The sequence below is a fragment of the Clarias gariepinus genome, unplaced genomic scaffold, assembly GCF_024256425.1.
Source record: "Clarias gariepinus isolate MV-2021 ecotype Netherlands unplaced genomic scaffold, CGAR_prim_01v2 scaffold_35, whole genome shotgun sequence".
Lineage (NCBI taxonomy): Eukaryota > Metazoa > Chordata > Actinopteri > Siluriformes > Clariidae > Clarias > Clarias gariepinus.
Genome location: NW_026521002.1, coordinates 130,329 through 149,185, shown reverse-complemented (window position 1 = coordinate 149,185; position 18,857 = coordinate 130,329). Strand labels below are relative to the sequence as shown.

The following is an 18,857-nucleotide window of genomic DNA, read 5'->3' as shown; positions in this document are numbered from 1 at the left end:
GGAAAATGTTCTAATGAGGTGTTAGGACTGTGTAGAGACATCCGTCTAAGGAGCTGCTACTGTAGGAACTGTTTAACTTCAGGAGCATGAATAATGTTCCATGGACACCTCACACCTCACACTGGGCGCAACACACCCAACACCTCACAGATCACAGGCTGAATGTGAGGCACTCTGTGCAGAAATGTGTGTATTTACTTACTGAACTTTTGTAAGCTTTCTGAAAATATCACATCATAAATAAGGAGTTCAATAAAAAATCTTGTAGGTTATTAAAAAAGATAAAGTTCTCACAAAATAAGTTTATTATAGGCCTCTTAAGTGCAACATTTTGTAGTTGCTCTAAGACTGTGTTATTCTCACAACATCTTTATTTGAGCTATGAATGTTCTCAGTTTGTGATGTCACAAAAGAGTCTCCACAACTTCAGACTCATCATGTCTTAATATGCAAATTCTGGATTGTGGCTCTGGTTATCACTGTGATGTCAGAATAATTCTGGACAGGATAGATTAAAGGACAGCAGCAGGTGAGGGATTATTAATTATCAGACTGAGAAATGGACAGAGGAACCTTAATAGCACACTGTTTATACAGGATTTTGTGAGGAATGCCTGGAAAGTGAGACTGTCGAGCACAGTATGGTGGCACATCCCCAAGAACTAGGGAGAGTAGAAAGCAATGTTAAGAGTCTTTTATAATGGGGAAGTGACTGGTCAGGGAAGGAGAAGATTAAAGGACAGGGAAGCTGAGGAGACTCTAGGAGGAAGCTCTATAGGTGGCGCTAAAAGCCATGTTACTTCAGACTCTTCAGAATTCCTGACCCAGTGGAAAGTGAAGAACGTGATTAACGACGGTCCACTAAAGCCTGTGTTTAACACTCTGACCACACAATAATAATAATAATAATAATAATAATAATAATAATAATATTATTATTATTATTATTATTATTATTATTATTATTATTATTATTATTATTATTATCTGCTGGTCCAATGCCAAACTCTTCCTTTTTGTATGAAACTATATGAAAAAAAGAAAAACATCAGAGATAGAGAAGGCAGACTGAAAAATAATTTCTAAGGTTTTTGTTTTAATCTTTGTTGAAGAATGAAATATGATGTAACATAAATGACAATTAAAGCAGTAAATCAAAAACATTAATATGAAGATGTATGAATGAGATGATGGTCAGCGTTGAAATAAAACGTTAAATAAAGTAATCTATTCTATTCTGATCTATTCTGTAATATTGTATTGTATTATATTATACTGTATTATATTATATTGTATTATATTATACTGTATTATATTATACTGTATTATATTATACTGTATTGTGTTAGTGCATGAACAATGTTATGACCCCATTAATCACAAGTTTAATTGAAGTAAAATTGCTTCCTTTACAGAACTGAATGTGATCCAGCACTAGTTTAAGATAAAGATCAGTTCTCAATGTGTTCCTTACAAAACACTCAACTTCAAGCTTACAGGAAATGAGATGAGATATTATGAGAAGACCACAGAGCCAACATAACGGCTGCTAAGGTCACATGACCATTGAGATGATTTACATAAAAATATGTTGAGATGCCAAGCTGTGTGTTTGTAAATGAATGTTGCCCGGCTCAGAGCTCAGCCTGGTAGCCTGATGCATGACTGCAGGTTTACAGAACAGCAAACTCCAACCTGTAAACATTTAATCTAGCGAACTAAATAAGAAAAGTATGTCAAAAACATAGAAGAACAAACTCTGGATTTAATAAATGAAAACTTGTTGAGATCTAGAGCAGGGACTTGAGCACAAGGCTTGTCAGAAGGGAGAAGATCACTGCCACCAGAATCCTGAAACTCAGTAATGGAGCAGAGGAACCAACAGGAGGAAGATCTGACCTTCAGATCCAAGCCCAAAATGAGACAAAAAGCATTTAGAAAAAAAAACCAGACTTTTTTTTTTAATCTTTGCAGTTGTTATTATGGTTAAAGACTTTGTGAGTTTAAATTAAAAACCAATAGAATTAACTTCTATCTTCTTGACCTACCTGAAGAAGGAGCAGGTGTGTTTGCTGAGAAAGCGTAAGTGTGTTAAAGTGATCTCTTTATAAGTGGCATCTTCGGTTTTAACATCTCTGACTTTCTGCACTTTGAAGACCTCAGTTGGAGAAATAAGACACTGGACTTCCTCAGATTTACACGTGTTCTCTTCAACATTAACCACCGAACAGGAAGTGATGTTAAACAAGGTGCCTCCACCTTCTAACTCCACAACTTCAGTTTCAGAGCTCAGGGTGATTATGGCTTTGATGAACTTCCCAAAACGGACCTCGTTCCCTATTCGTGCTGTGTAGCTGTTACTGGTGGCGTAGAACACCGTCTTACAGAGATTTGAGCGATTCAACAGTCGCAGAGAGTCTGTCAGCAGGAAGTGAAGAGACTTGAAGGGGAATGTCTCTTTATAGGTGCTGCCTTTGCTGTAAACCAAGTCATTGAAGGTTTTTCTGAATTTAGAATCAGAATTTGCATAAGCCTGTAGAGCATCGATGTGATAAAATGTTCCACCAGGAATGTTCTTATTGCACACACCACTGTGTTTACTCCATAAATCCTTAAACTCTTTGCTAGCATTTAATTCCTTCTGCAGCAGGCCGTCCGGTTCAGTAACAGCCTTCAGCATTTTGTCTCGACACTGTGAGAAGGCATCGTCGACTGCATTAGAAGCCATGTCCAGGTTCTTCACCTCTGCTCTCACCTGGAGAATACAACAGCATGCACATAAACCCAATGGAGAAGACAATGAGACCAACTACAAAGTTCTGCATCACAAGGCCATGATGCAGAATAAATATGTTGACCTGCAACATATTTATTTCTAAGGATATTACAATGTTTCTTAATTACTTCCAATATAACTCAGATTTTCTTTATTGTTTTTCTGGGTCACAGATTTGCATTTCTTGCTTTCCTATAGATGCCAGATCACACACACAAATCATTTGGAGTTACTATATGCTTTTATTTTTACAGTAAATCCCATTAGAACTTTTTCTTTTACAGAACTTACAGTTGACAAATGGAAGCAGAAGAGGAAGAGATGGAAATATCATTCTCCTGACTGAGATACAAAGGAGAAATTATGAGGATCAGATGTTGATGAAGTCAGAATCTCAACAACTGAACACATTCTACAGCAGAACACATCAGCATGTGGAATATCTACAGGAAGGCGATAAACAATCAGAGAGAGAGGGATCCAGACCACTTCTGCCCTCTGGACCCATCCTGGTGCCCTGTTTCTGGTTGGAGATCTCGTCACATGGTGACCCATGTTGTCTGCTTCGGATACATCTGGTGACTGGAGATGGTTTCACTTTACTATGAAAATGGTCTTGGACTTGGCTGGTCCAGACGGCTGTTTTCTGAGGACTTTCAATCATCCTTTTTTTCTGTTTTGGCTGCTCCTGTTGGGTGTCACCACAACAGAGCATTTGTCTCTATCTAACTCCTCCACATCTTTCCTCGTCACTTCAACCTTCTATTTGTGCTCCCACACCACATCCATAAACCTCCTCTTGAGCTTCATTTATTTTCATAAATGTTTAATTCTGTTAAGTTGCTTTGCAACAATGACAATTGTTAAAATCACTATACAAATAAAACTGATTTACATTTTTAACTGAATTGAAGCTTCCACCAGGATGCCAGCCTTGGTCCAGACTGCACCATGCTCCTGCTGGCATTCTTGGATAATTTGTGAGATTGTGTGTACTGACTACACCAGAGGAAGCCAGCAAAGCCAGAGCAGCCATGATACACTAGGACAATACTGGTTTCCATCAGGCTGCTGTAGTTCCTGACCGGTTCTCATACAAACCCAGATTCAGCAACGTTCCTACCTCAATGTTTTTCTCATTTTCATCAAGGCTGTGGAAGGTCAATGGTCATCCTGTGCATTTGTGTTCTGATCCTACAGGTTATGATCAGGCTTAACATAGTTGACATCTAATTTTATTGTTTGTGTGTGTGTGTGTGTGTGTGTGTGTCAACAACTTCTGTCCAATCACAATCCAGAACCGCTGAACAGTGCTGTGGGAGAAAGAGCCTGAGTTGATGTAAAATAAAGATCTTACTCTTACACTGAGTGAGAACACAGTGACGAGGATGAAGACGAGCACTCTCACACTCACACCTCCCATCACACCGGCTCACGTCCTCGTCTTTACAGGAGACAAAGAAGTTCAGGTCAGAGAACACTCAACATGGTTCAGCGTTAATCACTTGCATGATTTAATACAGACATGTAGAAGGACTTACATTCAGGATGGAATTACTGAGCTATAAACTGTACGCTTTAAAGGATGAACTATCCAGATGTGACCACTTGAGGGCGCCAGCAGACCTGAGGACGGAGGACTGAAGTTAACTCTGAAGTAAACAAGCTGAGAGACACCAGTGTGTGACAGGACAGCACTTTTTAACTGGTTTATTAAACCTGAGCGCGTGCCATGTTCAGCATAAACACAGAGTTTAAATGAGGTGAAGACAAACACAGGCTGAGCGTAAAGTCTTTCCCTGAGTTTAAACTTATGTTACACCAAATCTATCCTCGGTACCAACGTATGGTTTATTCCAAATGATACGTTTATTCTTTATGGGAATAATATTAATGGGTGTGTGTGTGTGATGCTAGAACACTGGTGTGTGTATAACTAGCACAGGTTTTCAGATGTGAGAGTACACACTGAGGGAAGGGCTTCAACCCCATTAACAGCTTTAATATTACACACTCTTCTCCCACAGCACCAGGATTACAATATTTAAATACAGTGTATGAAAGCAGATTCTAGTCAATAAGGAGAAAGAAGCCTTACTTTAGAGCGTGAGGGTTCAGCAGCTTGTCTCCAGTCCCGGGGAATGAGAAGATTTAGTGCAGGATTCTCCAGTGCAGCCGTGTGGGCTGTAATCCAGTAACCACATGGAACTGGGTCACGAGTCACAAACTGGACTGCTTTACAGTTTCAACCTCAGACTGGAATGAGATGAGATGAGATGAATGTAAAGAGTGTGTGTGTGTGTGTGTGTGTTTCTACAGTGTATACAGAGGGAACAGAACTCCTTCATGTACATACAGAAAGGACTCGACTCAGAAACAACGCCCTTCCACACCTCACCTCCCGCTGCCTGCTGGGGTCAGATCCCATTATATACTTTATATTATATACTTCAGATATTGTAGAGAATTTATGGCATGGTTTATTCTTTATAAAAACAGCCAAAAAATATATATAGTTGATAGAGTTTGGGTTTAAATTAATGGGTTGGGCTGATTAATGAAAAAATAAAATATTTGCTGATCAATTCCATATGTATATGTGTTTTTATTAAATAAATAATACATTAATGTATCAATGAATCCATGTTTAAATTAATGTACTAGATAACTATTAGATTGTGTGTGTGTGTGTGTGTGTGTGTGTGTGTGTGTGTGTGTGTGTTTGTGTGTGTGTGTGTGTGTTTAATAAAAGCAGAACTTTCACAGCACAAAATGTTTTTCCAGAAGTTCCTGGAATGTTCCTTACAGGATTCTAAAAGATGGACCTGAGCAACTGTGTGTGTGTGTGTGTGTGTGTGTGTGTGTGTGTTGTGTAATATTTGGCAAAAGCATGGTCTCAGAGGAGAAAGTCTGACCTCGGTGCTGCTCGGGGAAACCAGAGAAACCACACCTACATCTAACCAATCAGGAGGAGGAGGCGGGGCTATTGTCCTGTCAATCATCCCACGGTGAGTTCAGAAAGCTCCACCTCCTGCACTACTGTGTTTTGGGTCGTGAAAAGAGGATGTGTGTTTAGAGTTTAAACACCTTCATTGGAATATCTGTTTAACACTCGGCATCAGGTGGATCTATCACCACACACACACACACACACACACACAGGGAAATAAGTGTAAAGTCACCAATTTAAATGTTTTTAGAGGAAACCCAAAAGTGCTGAGGAAACATTTTTCAACAGTTTTCTGCTTTTTAACCTCTCAATTAAAATTAAATTAAAATTAATTTGTATAGCGCTTTTACCAATGAACACTGAGGCATCTGTGAGGAAGACACCTTGAGAAGAACCAGACTAAACTGGGAACCCCTCCTCATTTGAGTGACACTTGAGTGTGATTATGGATTATTCTAAACACCGGGTGTGATATGAACAATGTCCTTTCTGCAGTTATGTACCGTCTACAGTGTGATGTAGAACAGCAGATGCACTGTAGAATGTTAGTGTGTGTGTTAATTAGGAGGTTGTTGTCATCCTCGAAGTCCACATAAGGTTGACATCATTCCTTTGATAAACCCAAACCATAATGGAGCAGAATCCAGCTGGAGCTGGTCCGTCTCTGGATGCCTCAGGATCCTCGCAGGGTTGGCCTTTATCTACTGAAGCTGGCACAATCTCCAGATGTCTCGGGATGGGTAGAGATAGGAAGTACAGGTGGGAAAGAATTAGTGTAGATGCCGTTTATGATATTAGCAGCACTAGATAGGAGTGTGCATTTACAGTAGATGTACTGAAGTATGAGGTTATGGGATGAGTTACGCGTATGCCAGATTAAAGAGATGCGTCTCGAGTCTACTTTTGAACTGGGAAACTGTGTCTGAGCCCCGAACACTGTCTGGAAGGCTATTCCAAAGTTTTGGAGCTAAATATGAAAATGCCCTGCCCCCTTTTGTAGATTTTAAAATTCTGGGAATTACAATAAGTCCAGAGTTTTGTGATCTTAAGGAGCGTGGTGGATTATAGCGTATCAGAAGACTGGTTAGGTATGTGGGAGCTAAACCATTTAAAGCCTTGTATGTAAGTAATACTATTCTGTAATTAATTCTAAACTGAACAGGTAGCCAGTGCAGAGATGATAATATTGGGGTTATATGATCATATTTTCTGGATCTAGTGAGAACCCTGGCGGCTGCATTTTGGACTAACTGTAGCTTGTTTATTGAGGATGCAGGACAACCACCTAGTAATGCATTACAATAGTCCAGTCTCGAGGTCATGAATGCATGAACTAGCTTTTCAAAGGACAAGTTACTGTCTAATATTACGCCCAGGTCTTTTACTGTTGAGCTGGTAGTAACAGTACATCCTTCTAAACGCAGGCTGAATTGTGAAAGCTGTTGTGTACTGGATTTTGGACCAATAAGTGATATTTCTGTCTTATCTGCATTTAGTAAGAGAAAATTATTGTTCATCCAATCTTTTATCTCTTGAACACACTCAGGTAGTCTAGACAACTTGGATATTTCATTTGGTTTTGATGAGATGTATAACTGGGTTTCATCAGCATAGCAGTGGAAACTAATCCCATGCCTTCTAATGATGTTACCCAGGGGAAGCATGTATATTGAGAACAGCAGAGGTCCTAAAACTGAACCTTGTGGGACCCCATATTTCACTGGCATTACACCAGACAGTTCTCCATTCAGATCTACAAAATGGTATCGATCAGACCGGTATGATCTAAACCATTTTAATGCCTGTCCCCAAATACCTATGTGATTTTGTAAGCGATCTATGAGAATATTACTGTATGCATTAACCCTAACCCCAGCAATAAGATCAAGTAAGATGAGTATCGAGATGTAGCCTTGGTCTGAAGCTAAACACAAATCATTCATGATTTTAACTAATGCTGTTTTTGTACTATGATGGGACCTGAAACCTGACCAAAATTCTTAGAAGATTTTCCTGTACTGTAAGTAAGCGCATATTTGAGCTGGCACCACTTTTCTAATATTTTAGATGTAAAGGTTTGAAATCGGTCTGTCTTTTTTAAGAACACTTAGACTTAGTGACTGCCAACTTGAGAGATTTAGGGACGTGATATAAATCAAAAAATTTAAGCGGCTCCCCAGCTGTGTGTATAACTTCTTATAGTAATCTAGTTGGGATTGGATCTAACAAACACATTGTTGATGAGTTTATACGGTTCTATACAGTCCTTAACCCATTATTTTTTTCCTGAGACTATCATTTTTTTAGAGACAAGAATCATAAAGTCTTCACTACTAAACTGTGATGAAATGACAGAATAAATCTGTAGAAACCCAGTGTGCTGTTTATCATTGGAAAAATGAACCTTCAGACCATCGTACTTCCTTCACACAGCTGGAAAGCGTTAAGGGTTTGGAGTTTAGTATTAGACCTCACACACATGACATCACCCAGTTCATTACAGCCTTTCACTAAAACACTTTCCCTCTCGCTGGGTGGATTTAACCCGACACACACACACACACACACACACACACACAACCACACACACACACACACCCACCCACCCACACACACACACACACACACACACACAACCCCACACACACACACACACACACACACACACACATCTAAAGGATACCAAGCCAAGACGATGCTTCTGCTGCTGTTTATTCATCAATCAATCTATTAATTACTAATATAATATCTGAGCCGCTCGACTAAATCAGGACTAACACACAGGATAAGAACACACATCGAGTGTGTGTGTAGTGGAGTTAACGTTAGCTGGTCAGTATCACCGCTCCACATGAAAGCTATGATAGATGATTATAATTTTGTCTCATAATGTGAATGTGTAGGATCTCAATGGATAAACAGCAGCAGAAGCATTGTTTACATTTTACTAACAAATTGAAAACCAAGATGATGATACATATTTATTTACTTATTTATTCAAATCATACCCTTTAAGTGCTCTCTTGTCTATTTTAATGGTCATGTGAACGTCTGCTTACTTTAATTATGTATACAAAAAATATGAATAATAATACAAATGACCTGCACCTGATTTCTAGTGTGTATGAACACGTAGCATCTAACATGGCGGATTTCACATGGGGTCAGCACCCAGCACCACCAAGTTACCCCTGTTGGGCCCTTTATCGAGGCCCTAAACCCTCAACTGCTCAGATGTGTAATGAGATGAAATGTGAATCGCTCTGGATAAGAGCTTCGGCCAAATGCTGTTAATGTAAATGTGTAACGATGTGACATGACGATCCCAAGCCTTAATAAAGTTCTAATAAATTCATATGAACGTGTAGAGGAACATGTGCATCACTCCATCACAGTAAAGTGACTCAGCAAGGAGGCCATCAGGGTCAGCAGTGGAAACGCCAGAGAGGTGGAGGATGCAGCATCCGCAGTGTTCCTTCAGACACACAGGAAACAGAGAGAAAAAGACTTTAGAGGAACAATCCACTCTAATTAACCGCTGACTTTAAGCTTATAGTTTGAAGTTACAAAATCTAAGATGAAAAACCCCTTCATAATCCCATATAACTGCCTGAACTTACAGCAGGTCATCATCTTACCTGTGGAAGAAGGAGCAGGTGGGTTTGCTGAGGAAGCGTGAGTGTGTTAAAGTGATCTCTTTATACGGTGTGTCATCACTAGATTCAACATCTGTGACGTTCTGCACTGTGAAGACCTCGGCTGGTGAAATAAGCCACTGGACGTGCTCAGATTTACACGTGTTCTCTTCAACATTAACCACCGAACAGGAAGTGATGTTAAACAAGGTGCCTCCTTCTGAAACTACTTCAGTTTCAGAAATTCTGCCAGTTTGGGCTCGGAGGAACTTCCCGATTCGGACCTCAGTCCCCGTTCGTGCTGTGTAGATGTTTTCAGTGCCGTAGAACACCGTCTGACAGAGGTTTGAGGGGTTCAGCAGTCGCAGGGAGTCTGTCAGGAGGAAGTGAAGAGACTTGAAGGGAAATTCCTCTCTGTAGGTCGTGTTATTGCTGCCTTTACTGTAAACCAAGTCATTGAATGTTTTTCTGAATTTAGTCCCAGAATTTGCATAGACCTGTAGAGCACTGATGTGGTGAGATGTTCCACCAGGAATGTTCTTTGTGCACCCTCCACTGTGTTTATTCCACACATCCTTAAACTCTTTATTAGCATTGAGTTCCTTCTGCAGCAGGCCGTCCGGTTCAGTAACAGCCTTCAGCATTTTGTCTCGACACTGTGAGAAGTCGTCATCTACTGCATCAGGAGCCATGTCCAGCGTCTTCTCCTCCGCTCTCACCTGGAGAATACAACAGCATGCACATAAACCCAATAGAGAATACAATGTGATGGACTCAACTACAAGTTCTCCTTCACATATTTATTTTCCCACAGAGTATCAGTAGCTGTTGGTTTTGTACAAAAGCTAACAAATTCCAACTTCACACAGATTCTGTTGAAGCACTGAGAGGGGAAAATAAAACCTCGGGACAGATTAAAGGGCCAGGCGTCAGTTCAGGAAAAGGTAAAGGAAGTACAACACCAAGGAGACAAATCATTTCTAACATGATGGCTTTAACTCCATTTGCCCCTGGGTAAAGTGTGCAGCTGAATCTGAGCTGCTTCACAATCGACTCTATAATCTGGAGCTCCAGAGATGAACATCAGTAGTGTAAGTCATTTACATCCTCCTCTCTGCTGTATCTGTCTGCTCAATGTTCTTCTGCCAGATCACACACAGTTCATGTGGAGTTACTGTAGGCTCTTATTTTTACAGTAAATCCCTTCAAGACTTCTGTTTTTTTCAGAACTTACAACTGACCACATTCTACAGCGGAACACATCAGCATCGCGATCAGCAAGAAGGTGATAAACCATCAGAGAGAGAAGGAAGCTCCACCAGCATGCCACCCTTGGTCCAGACTTCACCATGTTCCCGCTGGCGGTCCTGGGTAAATTGTGTGTGTAAAATCACTAGTGACTTGTCAGAGCCACTGTTAAAGAAAACGAATCAACAACTTCTGTCCAATCACAATCCAGAACCGCTGAACAGTGCTGTGGGAGAAAGAGCCTGAGTTTATGTAAAATAAAGATCTTACTCTTACACTGAGGGAGAACACAGTGACGAGGATGAAGACTCTCACTCTCACACTCACACCTCCCATCACACCGGCTAACGTCCTCGTCTTTACAGGAGACAAAGAAGTTCAGGTCAGAGAACACTCAACATGGTTCAGCGTTAATCACTCGCATGATTTAATACAGACATGTAGAAGGACTTACATTCAGGATGGAATTACTGAGCTATAAACTGTACGCTTTAAAGGATGAACTATCCAGATGTGACCACTTGAGGGCGCCAGCAGACCTGAGGACGGAGGACTGAAGTTAACTCTGAAGTAAACAAGCTGAGAGACACCAGGGGTCCGTTCTTCGTACGTCGCTTGACACATCCGAGATAAACTGACACATCTAAGATGAGATCATCGTGCTAATTACGATCGGGCTAATTCGGTTCTTCGAGCTCACCTGTTGTTGATGATTAGTATATCTGGATTGAGTTGTCTAGGATTATTGCGCGCTCGTGCATTGGTTTAAAAGGCGATATGCATCGACAGTATATAAACTGATCACAAGCCCTTTGATTGGTTGACGGAATGGAAAAAGAGCGGCTCAATTTTTTGGTTTTTTTTGTAACACGTGTTATGCGCTGACCCCCCCAGGCGCAGGCTAAATCCTGTTTACATGAAATAAACCTGCCTCCGAGTAGGTTCAAGCTTACGGATATGTTGCTATGACAACAAATGCTAGAAGCGCATCGAAGAACAAAACAATCCAAGATCAGGACAAATCCACAACAATCAAATCCAGCTAACTGAGTTAGCGACGTACGAAGACGTACGAGTGCCATGTTCAGCAAATACACACAGTTTAAATGAGGTGAAGACAAACACATGCATATGGCTATGTTTCTTTTCACGTCTTTAATAATAGTTATATTTTAATTTTAGGAAAATATTTATATACATTTTGGTATATATAGTGAAACCTTGGATTACAAGCATAATTCGTTCCGGATTCGTTCCAAAAAAAAAAACCCCACAAAAATAATTAATACAAAATATTCACTGAAAATAAAACAAATTAACCTGCACTTTACCTTGAAAAAATAAAAATAAATCCAGACAGATAAGTGTTTCAGAGAATGTGTGTGTGTGTGTGTGTGTGTGTGTGTGTGTGTGTGTGTGTGTGTGAAGCTAAAGTAAGAGGAAAGGATGAATCAGACACCCCTCTTCTCTTCCTACAGAATAAACCTTCCTCTCTTTTCTGAGTTTCACACACACACACACACACACACACACACACTAACAGAAAGACTGTTTTATAAAAAATTTTTTAGCAAGAAACATTGCTAATAACGCATGCTAATGAAATCACTGCTGTAAAGTAAAAAAAAAAAATTAATTAACCTGCACTTTACCTTTGAAAAGAATCATGACAGAGCAGTATTTCTGTATTTAGCAGAGTGTGTGTGTTAAGGTGCGAGGAGAAGGTGTGTGTGTGTGTGTGAAGGGGCATGGTGTCCAATGATGCTCGTGCACACACACCTAATGACAGGCTGATAGAGAGAGAAAATGGGGTTACTCGGGTTACTTTGCTGTAACCCTGTTCCCTGAAAGGGCGGGAACGAGATGCTGCGTGAAAACGCTATGGGAATATCTTTTCATTTTGCCGGTTGTGAAGCATGTGTGTATCAAACACGTCGAATTTTGGCCTAAATAACCTCGGTCAGGTGACGTTATCTGATTAGACGCACCTGCAGGTTATAAATAGCTCTCTTTGGGATGCGTCTGGCTCTTTGGGATGCGTCTGGTGTCTGGGAATGATTCTCTCTACCTAGAAAATGGTTCTGGCCTTGACTGGTGTTGGCAACTGTTTCTCTGGGGACTTGACAGTTCGATAGTTCAGGACTGGAACTTCTTACAAGTCTAACTGAGTCTTCAATAACTACCTGGACTCCATATTAACATCAATTAACATCAGCTATTATAGCTGAACTGCCTCCCACCCTACACACTGTATAAATGCAGATCATTTACTGCTTTCTGTTTCACCCAAATGAGGATGGGATGGGCCATCTCAGGGAGTTTTTCCTTGCCACTGTCGCCCTCGGCTTGCTCACCAGGGACAAACTGACCATTTTGATTCATACAAATTCACATTTCATACAAACTTAAATAATTCTTTTGATTGTGTAAAGCTGCTTTGTGGCAATGACAATTGCTATACAAATAAAACTGAATTGAATTGAATTGAAATAGAAGTGAACCGGAAACATTCCTCAGATTGATTTGTCTAAACGGACGTCTGGTCACATGGGAAGTGCGGCATTGGGATGCAGCATCTCGTTCCCGCCTTTTCAGGGAACAGGGTTACAGCAAAGTAACCCGAGACGTTCACTTTCAAAGGCTACACTCGATGCTGCGTGAAAACGCTATGGGAAGGAGAGTACCAACGTCGGCGCACTGCAAGTGTCTGGACCCCGCATTGTGTAGCGTGTGCATACAAGGCCGAGAAGGTCTCAGAACTATGTCTGGGAAGCTGACTCAAGGACTCGTGAGCCCGGAGTGACAGGAACATCCAGACTATAAAATCTAACAATTGTGTGCGGAGAGGACCAGCCTGCCGCGTCACACACTTGTTGCAGGGGAATACCTCCTGCTAGTGCAATAGATGAAGCAATTCCCCTGGTTGAATGAGCCCTGATTCATAGAGGCGAAGTGAGCCCACGCGCCCCATAGGAGAGAGCAATAGCATCTCTCACCCAGTGTGACAAGGTCTGTGAAGTGACCAGGAAATAACGACTGTAGTAGCCTGACTTCCTGTCTGGAGGAGGAACCTGTTCTATGGCTTCCTTCTCCAGCAACGCCTGGAGTTCGGAGTTCAGCAGATGCACCCTTTCCAGTATCACGGAAGTGTAGACCACGCCGTTGAAATGCGGAGGGCGATGAGCAAACTCCAGCCTTCCTCTACAGTCTTTAGCACCCAGGAAGATATTCCTGGCAGTAGCTTCCACGCTGCCAGGTTTTCCGAAAGGGGTACGAGTTTTAGTACGCAGGGGGGAGGGGGGCTGTTAGTGGTTCGGCATCCTGGAATATAGCAGGATATAACCGAGGCACTAACATATCTCTGAAGGGGCGGTGTACTCCGAAACACCAGAGGCGGCGGAAACTGAACACCGACCTCCTGGGGGTGTCCGGGGGGGGCATGCTCTTAAAGGAAAAAGCGTTGCGTGCCGCTCCCTGGGGGGGGATCACCCCTACAGTCCTGGGCATGTAGGCTTTTCTTTGAAAAAAAGACAGTGTGGCCTGTGTGGGGCGACGAGTAAATCTAGTGGCGACGGAGTTCACAGTGTCGCCAAATATGCTGGAAGGTGAGACAGGGGCATCAAGGAGGAATGTTCGATCCTTGTCCTTGATGCCTGTCAGATTCAACCACAGGTGTCTTTCAGCGGTCACCAAAGAGGCCATAGAACGGCCGATTGCACGGGCTGTCTGTTTAGTCGCACGCAGGGATAAATCAGTAGCCCAGCGTAATTCAGTGAATGCTTCGTGATTCCATGTGCCGCTCGTGCTCAAATCTTTCAGCAGATCAGCCCGATACACCTGCAAATCCGCCATGGTGTGCAAGGAAGCGCCGGCCTGACCTGCTGCTTGGAACGCTTTCCTCACCAGGGTGGAAGAAGTTCTACACGGCTTGGAGGGAAGTGTTGGTTTCTTTAATGAGGATGATGTTCCAGGGGAGAGATAGCCCGCAAGCATCTCTTTTATCTGGGGCATCACCACATAACCTCGTGCTTTTGCATCAACGATGTTCGAATGGATGTTCGAAAGTCGATGGTACAAAAATACGGGAAGAAAAAGGCTTATTCCAAGAATGAGATATTTCGTTGTGGAGGTCATCAAAGACATCAAAGAATATCAGCGTTGTGGCTCCATCTCCTGGCCACCCGACAGAAATCTGTCATCTAATTTACATTGTTTTGGGTGAGCCTGGTCCTGTGGCCAATCAATATGCAGTCGTTCAGCTGTGCACGTTATGACTTTATCTTTCTATAATTTTTAGACGATCGTTCTGAGGAAGCTACTTCCATTTTCACAGAAGCAGAAGAACGAATCTCTTCAACTCGTGAAGTGGAAGGAGAGACTTCGGGATCGGGGGAGAGGGTGAGAGAAAAGAGGGGCTCTGTCTCTCGTGCCTCGGCCAGATCTGCTTGTGATCCCCATGAGTGTAGCATGGCTCCTGGTTCCCTAAAGAACGCGAGGAGTGCGAAGCAGCTTCATGGGTAAAAGATCACAGTGCTCATACTCTCCATTAAGCCCTTTGAGAGCGTGCTTCTCACCCAAACATTCGAAGCAGAACGTATGCATATCGCCCTCCAAAAGGGTGCGAGTTTTATGAGTTTTAATTCTGCTTGTTTATATTTTAGTATGCTTTAGCTGACACACACACACACACACAATGCGGTAAAGAAAAAGATTTGAGGAATGTTTCCGGTTCACTTGTATTTATAACCTGCAGGTGTGTCTAATCAGATGACGTCACCTGACCGAGGTTATATAAGCCAAAATTTGGCGTGTTTGATACACACATGCTTCACAACCGGCAACATGACAAGATGTTCCCATAGCATTTTCACGCAGCTTTGAGTGTAGCCTTTGAAAGGGATGTTGATTACACCAGTGCGAGACGCGCACTAAGACCCAGCAGAGGAGATGATTACCTGCAACTCCACAAAAGATTTTGCTTGTCTTTCGAAAGAAAGATTGTGTGAGTCATTGTGTGATGGGGTCCCTTCTCTAAATTGTTGAGCTTGTTGATTAGCCTCAGTGTTGTTTTTTCCTATGACAAGGTATAATGATGCTATTTATGTTAACCGTCAACATTATTTGAATTAATTATTTTATTTATGGAACATTTATCGAAAGAGATGTGACATCATTCTTGGTCATTTTGGTTATACACTATAGACAATATTGTATGTTTTAGTAGTTAATTAGTTCTTTTGGAGAGCTTTATATTGTTGGATTTAAATTAATATAGTTGTGAATGCATTTGTAATATTTTTTCACTATTTTGTTATACTTACATTTCTATGTAATTGAAAAGAAAATGACAAAGTTGTTTTTTTTATGAAAAGGGATTGTCTGTTTGTCAACTAAGGCCCAATGTGAAGAAAATCATTTAAACAAAGAGAGAGAGAAAGACAGAGAGAAAGAAAGAAAGAAAGAAAGAAAGAAAGAAAGAAAGAAAGAAAGAAAGAAAGCTGGCTTGCTGTTTCTTCCTTACACACCAAACACGAGACAGAGACAGACTCGTCTGGCAGCACATAAAGAGGGTTACATATGTACAGTAACAAGGTTCTGAGGTTCTGTAAGGAAATCCTGTGTGAATGTGAATGCGCTTCCTATTGGTTCCGCCGGGGGCGCTGTTTCCCCCTGTGTTTGAACAGTCTACAGTAGCACTATGGAGAACTGCTGTGGGTAATGTGCATCTGTTGTAGCTCCACAATAAAAGTTAAAAATATAATTTCACAGGGAATGTCAGGCACTGTTTAAAAGGTATTCAACAGCATGGGTATTAATTCATCTGTCAAGGGTGTTTTCCTTTTGTTTGTGTTATTTTGATACTTTTATTTCCGTTTTGATGTACCTTGTTTTGCCATGTGTTAATGTGTAATGAAATAAAACGTGTTCTGAATAGGTGGAGCTGTAACATTACTGAACTTGCCGTTTTGTCTCCTACTGCTCTGTGTCCAGCTCGGTGTGTAGGAACCAAATAAATTGTAACATCATCCAAGTCCCGAGTGTGTGTGTTTATGAAGGGTGGGACAAACCGGGTCAAAGAAATATATCAAGAAGGTCACACATGTACAATGTGTGTGTGTGTATGTTTGTGTTTGTTTTCTGTACAAATTATGTTATTAGATCTGTGTAATACCATGAAATTCAGGTTTTATGATAGGAGTGTACTGTATGCTGTTAGTCAAGCACTTGGAGACATCTTATCCTTTAGTGTTTTTGTTTTTCTTTATTTTTATTATTTCCAGCATTATAAATTAATAATGAAGACGCCCAAACAAAGAAATAACATGTATAGATTTATTCATTAAATAAAACTTTTGAAATAACCCAGGATATGTTTTATATTTTATATTGTTTAAAATTGTTATATGTAGCTTTGATGAGAGCTTGGCACACTCAGACCATCCTCTCATAAGATTCACCTGGAAGGGTTTTCAGTTCACAGGTTTGACTTGGATGTAAAAAATCATTTCCCGACGAGTGTGAATGTTGTTTTCACATTCTGACTTTAAACGTGTGTGTGAATGCAGCGCATGCACGCGGTAATGACACTCGCTCTGATGGCAGAAGGTACTGTAGCGTTAATTTGCTAAGCTAAAACACACGTCTTTTGCGTGTAAAAAGAGGAACACATTAAACCTAATGAAACATTTGAAGAAACACTGGATGAAGTTAAAAGCAGTGGGATGCAGCGTGTTTAACAGTATATGCACATCAGCTGGCAGTGTGTGTATATATATGTGTGTGTGTTTGTCTGTCCTCAGTCACACCACCACTAGTAAAGTCAGGAGAGGTGTCGTGTTTTACTGGATAAAGCAAATACGGTCATATTTTTGCAAAAGAATTACTGACATTTAAAGCTGATTTGTAGCAGACCAAGAATACCAACTACTGTAACGTTGGTTATTGGTGTTAAATTATTGTGGTTAGGTAGTTTGTAAATAAGTTGTGTTTTGTATCATATTATATTAATTGTAATTTAAATATATATATTTTTCCCCCAATAAAAAGTTGTTTTTATCTGTTATTAATGTTATCCAGCTATTTTGTGGCTTTTTTCTATTGGTTTAAAGACCAGTACTGTTTTAGACCAAGTATCAATTTGGCACTGGTGTTGTAAAAAAAAAAAAAAAAAAAACTAAATGATACGCAAGGTAATTATGAGGACGCTCTCTCTGAGTCTGAGGCTGAGAGAGAGAATCCCAAGAGCGTGCAAATCTGGCATCAAAGCAAAAGCTGGCAACTTTGCAGAATCAAAAATATAAAACAAATTTAGTTTATTTACCACATTTGTTGTTAACTACTTTATTAAAAAATTTTAAAAGATCTATATAATTTTAAAGTCTCTATTGTAGTCCAATGGTGAAAACAATAAAAATAAAGAAAAAAGGTGTGTTGAAATTTAGACTGGTAGTGTACACACTGAGGGAAGGGCTTCAACCTCACCCTCTACAACAGCTTTAACATTACACACTCTTCTCCCACAGCACCAGGATTACAATATTTAAATACAGTGTATGAAAGCAGATTCTAGTCAATAAGGAGAAATAAGCCTTACTTTAGAGCGTGAGAGTTCAGCAGCTTGTCTCCAGTCCCAGTTTCAGATATGTAAAGAGTGTGTGTGTGTGTGTGGGTGTTTCTACAGTGCAGACAGATAGAACAGAATTTCTTCATGTACATACAGAAAGGACTCGACTCAATGCCCTTCTCCAGTCTGGGTCTACTGGGTTTAGGTTTTATTATTATTATTTTTAAAATAAAGCATAAAATATTTTATTGCATTTTATGGCATGATCTATTCTTTAAAAAAACTTTTTTTTTTTTTTTTATTAAATCTGAGGTTTGGATATTGTTTGGGTTTAAATGATAAAAATAAAAATCTTTATTAATGTCAGATGTGGTGTTATCAGTTACTCACCAACCAAAAGCAGGATCTTTTCCCTTGGGATCACAGAAGTCACACAGAAATCAAGAAAAGAAAGTTGGAAAAAACAGATGCTAGCACCGTCCTCACAATGGGAGGTAGCGCTTTTATTAAAGTTTATTTATAACAGTGATGAAGAACAAATGAAATTAAAAAGAAAAATTAAACACAGTGCGCGTATGCATGTGATCACCTTCTGTTGTGTACTCGTCTTTTTTATATAATCTCTAAAGGGTGACACACCCCATGACATTTAAATGATAAGGTTGATTAACTCACACACTGTGT

General features: G+C 40.5%; 1 protein-coding gene across 8 annotated transcripts; it reads right to left on the bottom strand.

The window, feature by feature from the left end:
• Nucleotides 1-1,076: 1,076 nt before the first annotated feature.
• Nucleotides 1,077-18,764, bottom strand: LOC128517116 (ecto-ADP-ribosyltransferase 5-like). Of its 8 annotated transcripts, none has more exons than XM_053490912.1 (6): nt 18,564-18,764; nt 4,875-5,032; nt 4,318-4,402; nt 4,134-4,220; nt 2,049-2,755; nt 1,077-1,899 (listed from the first exon to the last, which is right to left on the bottom strand). In XM_053490912.1, the coding sequence occupies exons 4-6, from the start codon at nt 4,197-4,199 to the stop codon at nt 1,791-1,793; spliced, it is 882 nt and encodes a 293-aa protein (XP_053346887.1). In that variant the 5' UTR covers nt 4,200-4,220; nt 4,318-4,402; nt 4,875-5,032; nt 18,564-18,764; the 3' UTR covers nt 1,077-1,790. The 8 variants fall into 8 exon arrangements, with proteins under 8 accessions (XP_053346887.1, XP_053346892.1, XP_053346889.1 ...); XM_053490917.1 differs by having other exon boundaries at nt 4,140-4,220; XM_053490914.1 differs by lacking the exon at nt 18,564-18,764 and adding an exon at nt 18,204-18,459.
• Between the last annotated feature and the right edge of the window lie 93 nt (nt 18,765-18,857).

Coding starts and splice junctions, on each gene's coding strand:
- LOC128517116 (XM_053490912.1), bottom strand. CDS start 4,199: ATGGGAGGTGTGAGTGTGAGAGTGCTCGTCTTCATCCTCGTCACTGTG. Junction 2,756..4,133: donor TGTTCTCACTCAGTGTAAGA/GTAAGATCTTTA, acceptor TGTATTCTCCAG/GTGAGAGCAGAGGTGAAGAA. Junction 1,900..2,048: donor CACACCTGCTCCTTCTTCAG/GTAGGTCAAGAA, acceptor TTGGATCTGAAG/GTCAGATCTTCCTCCTGTTG.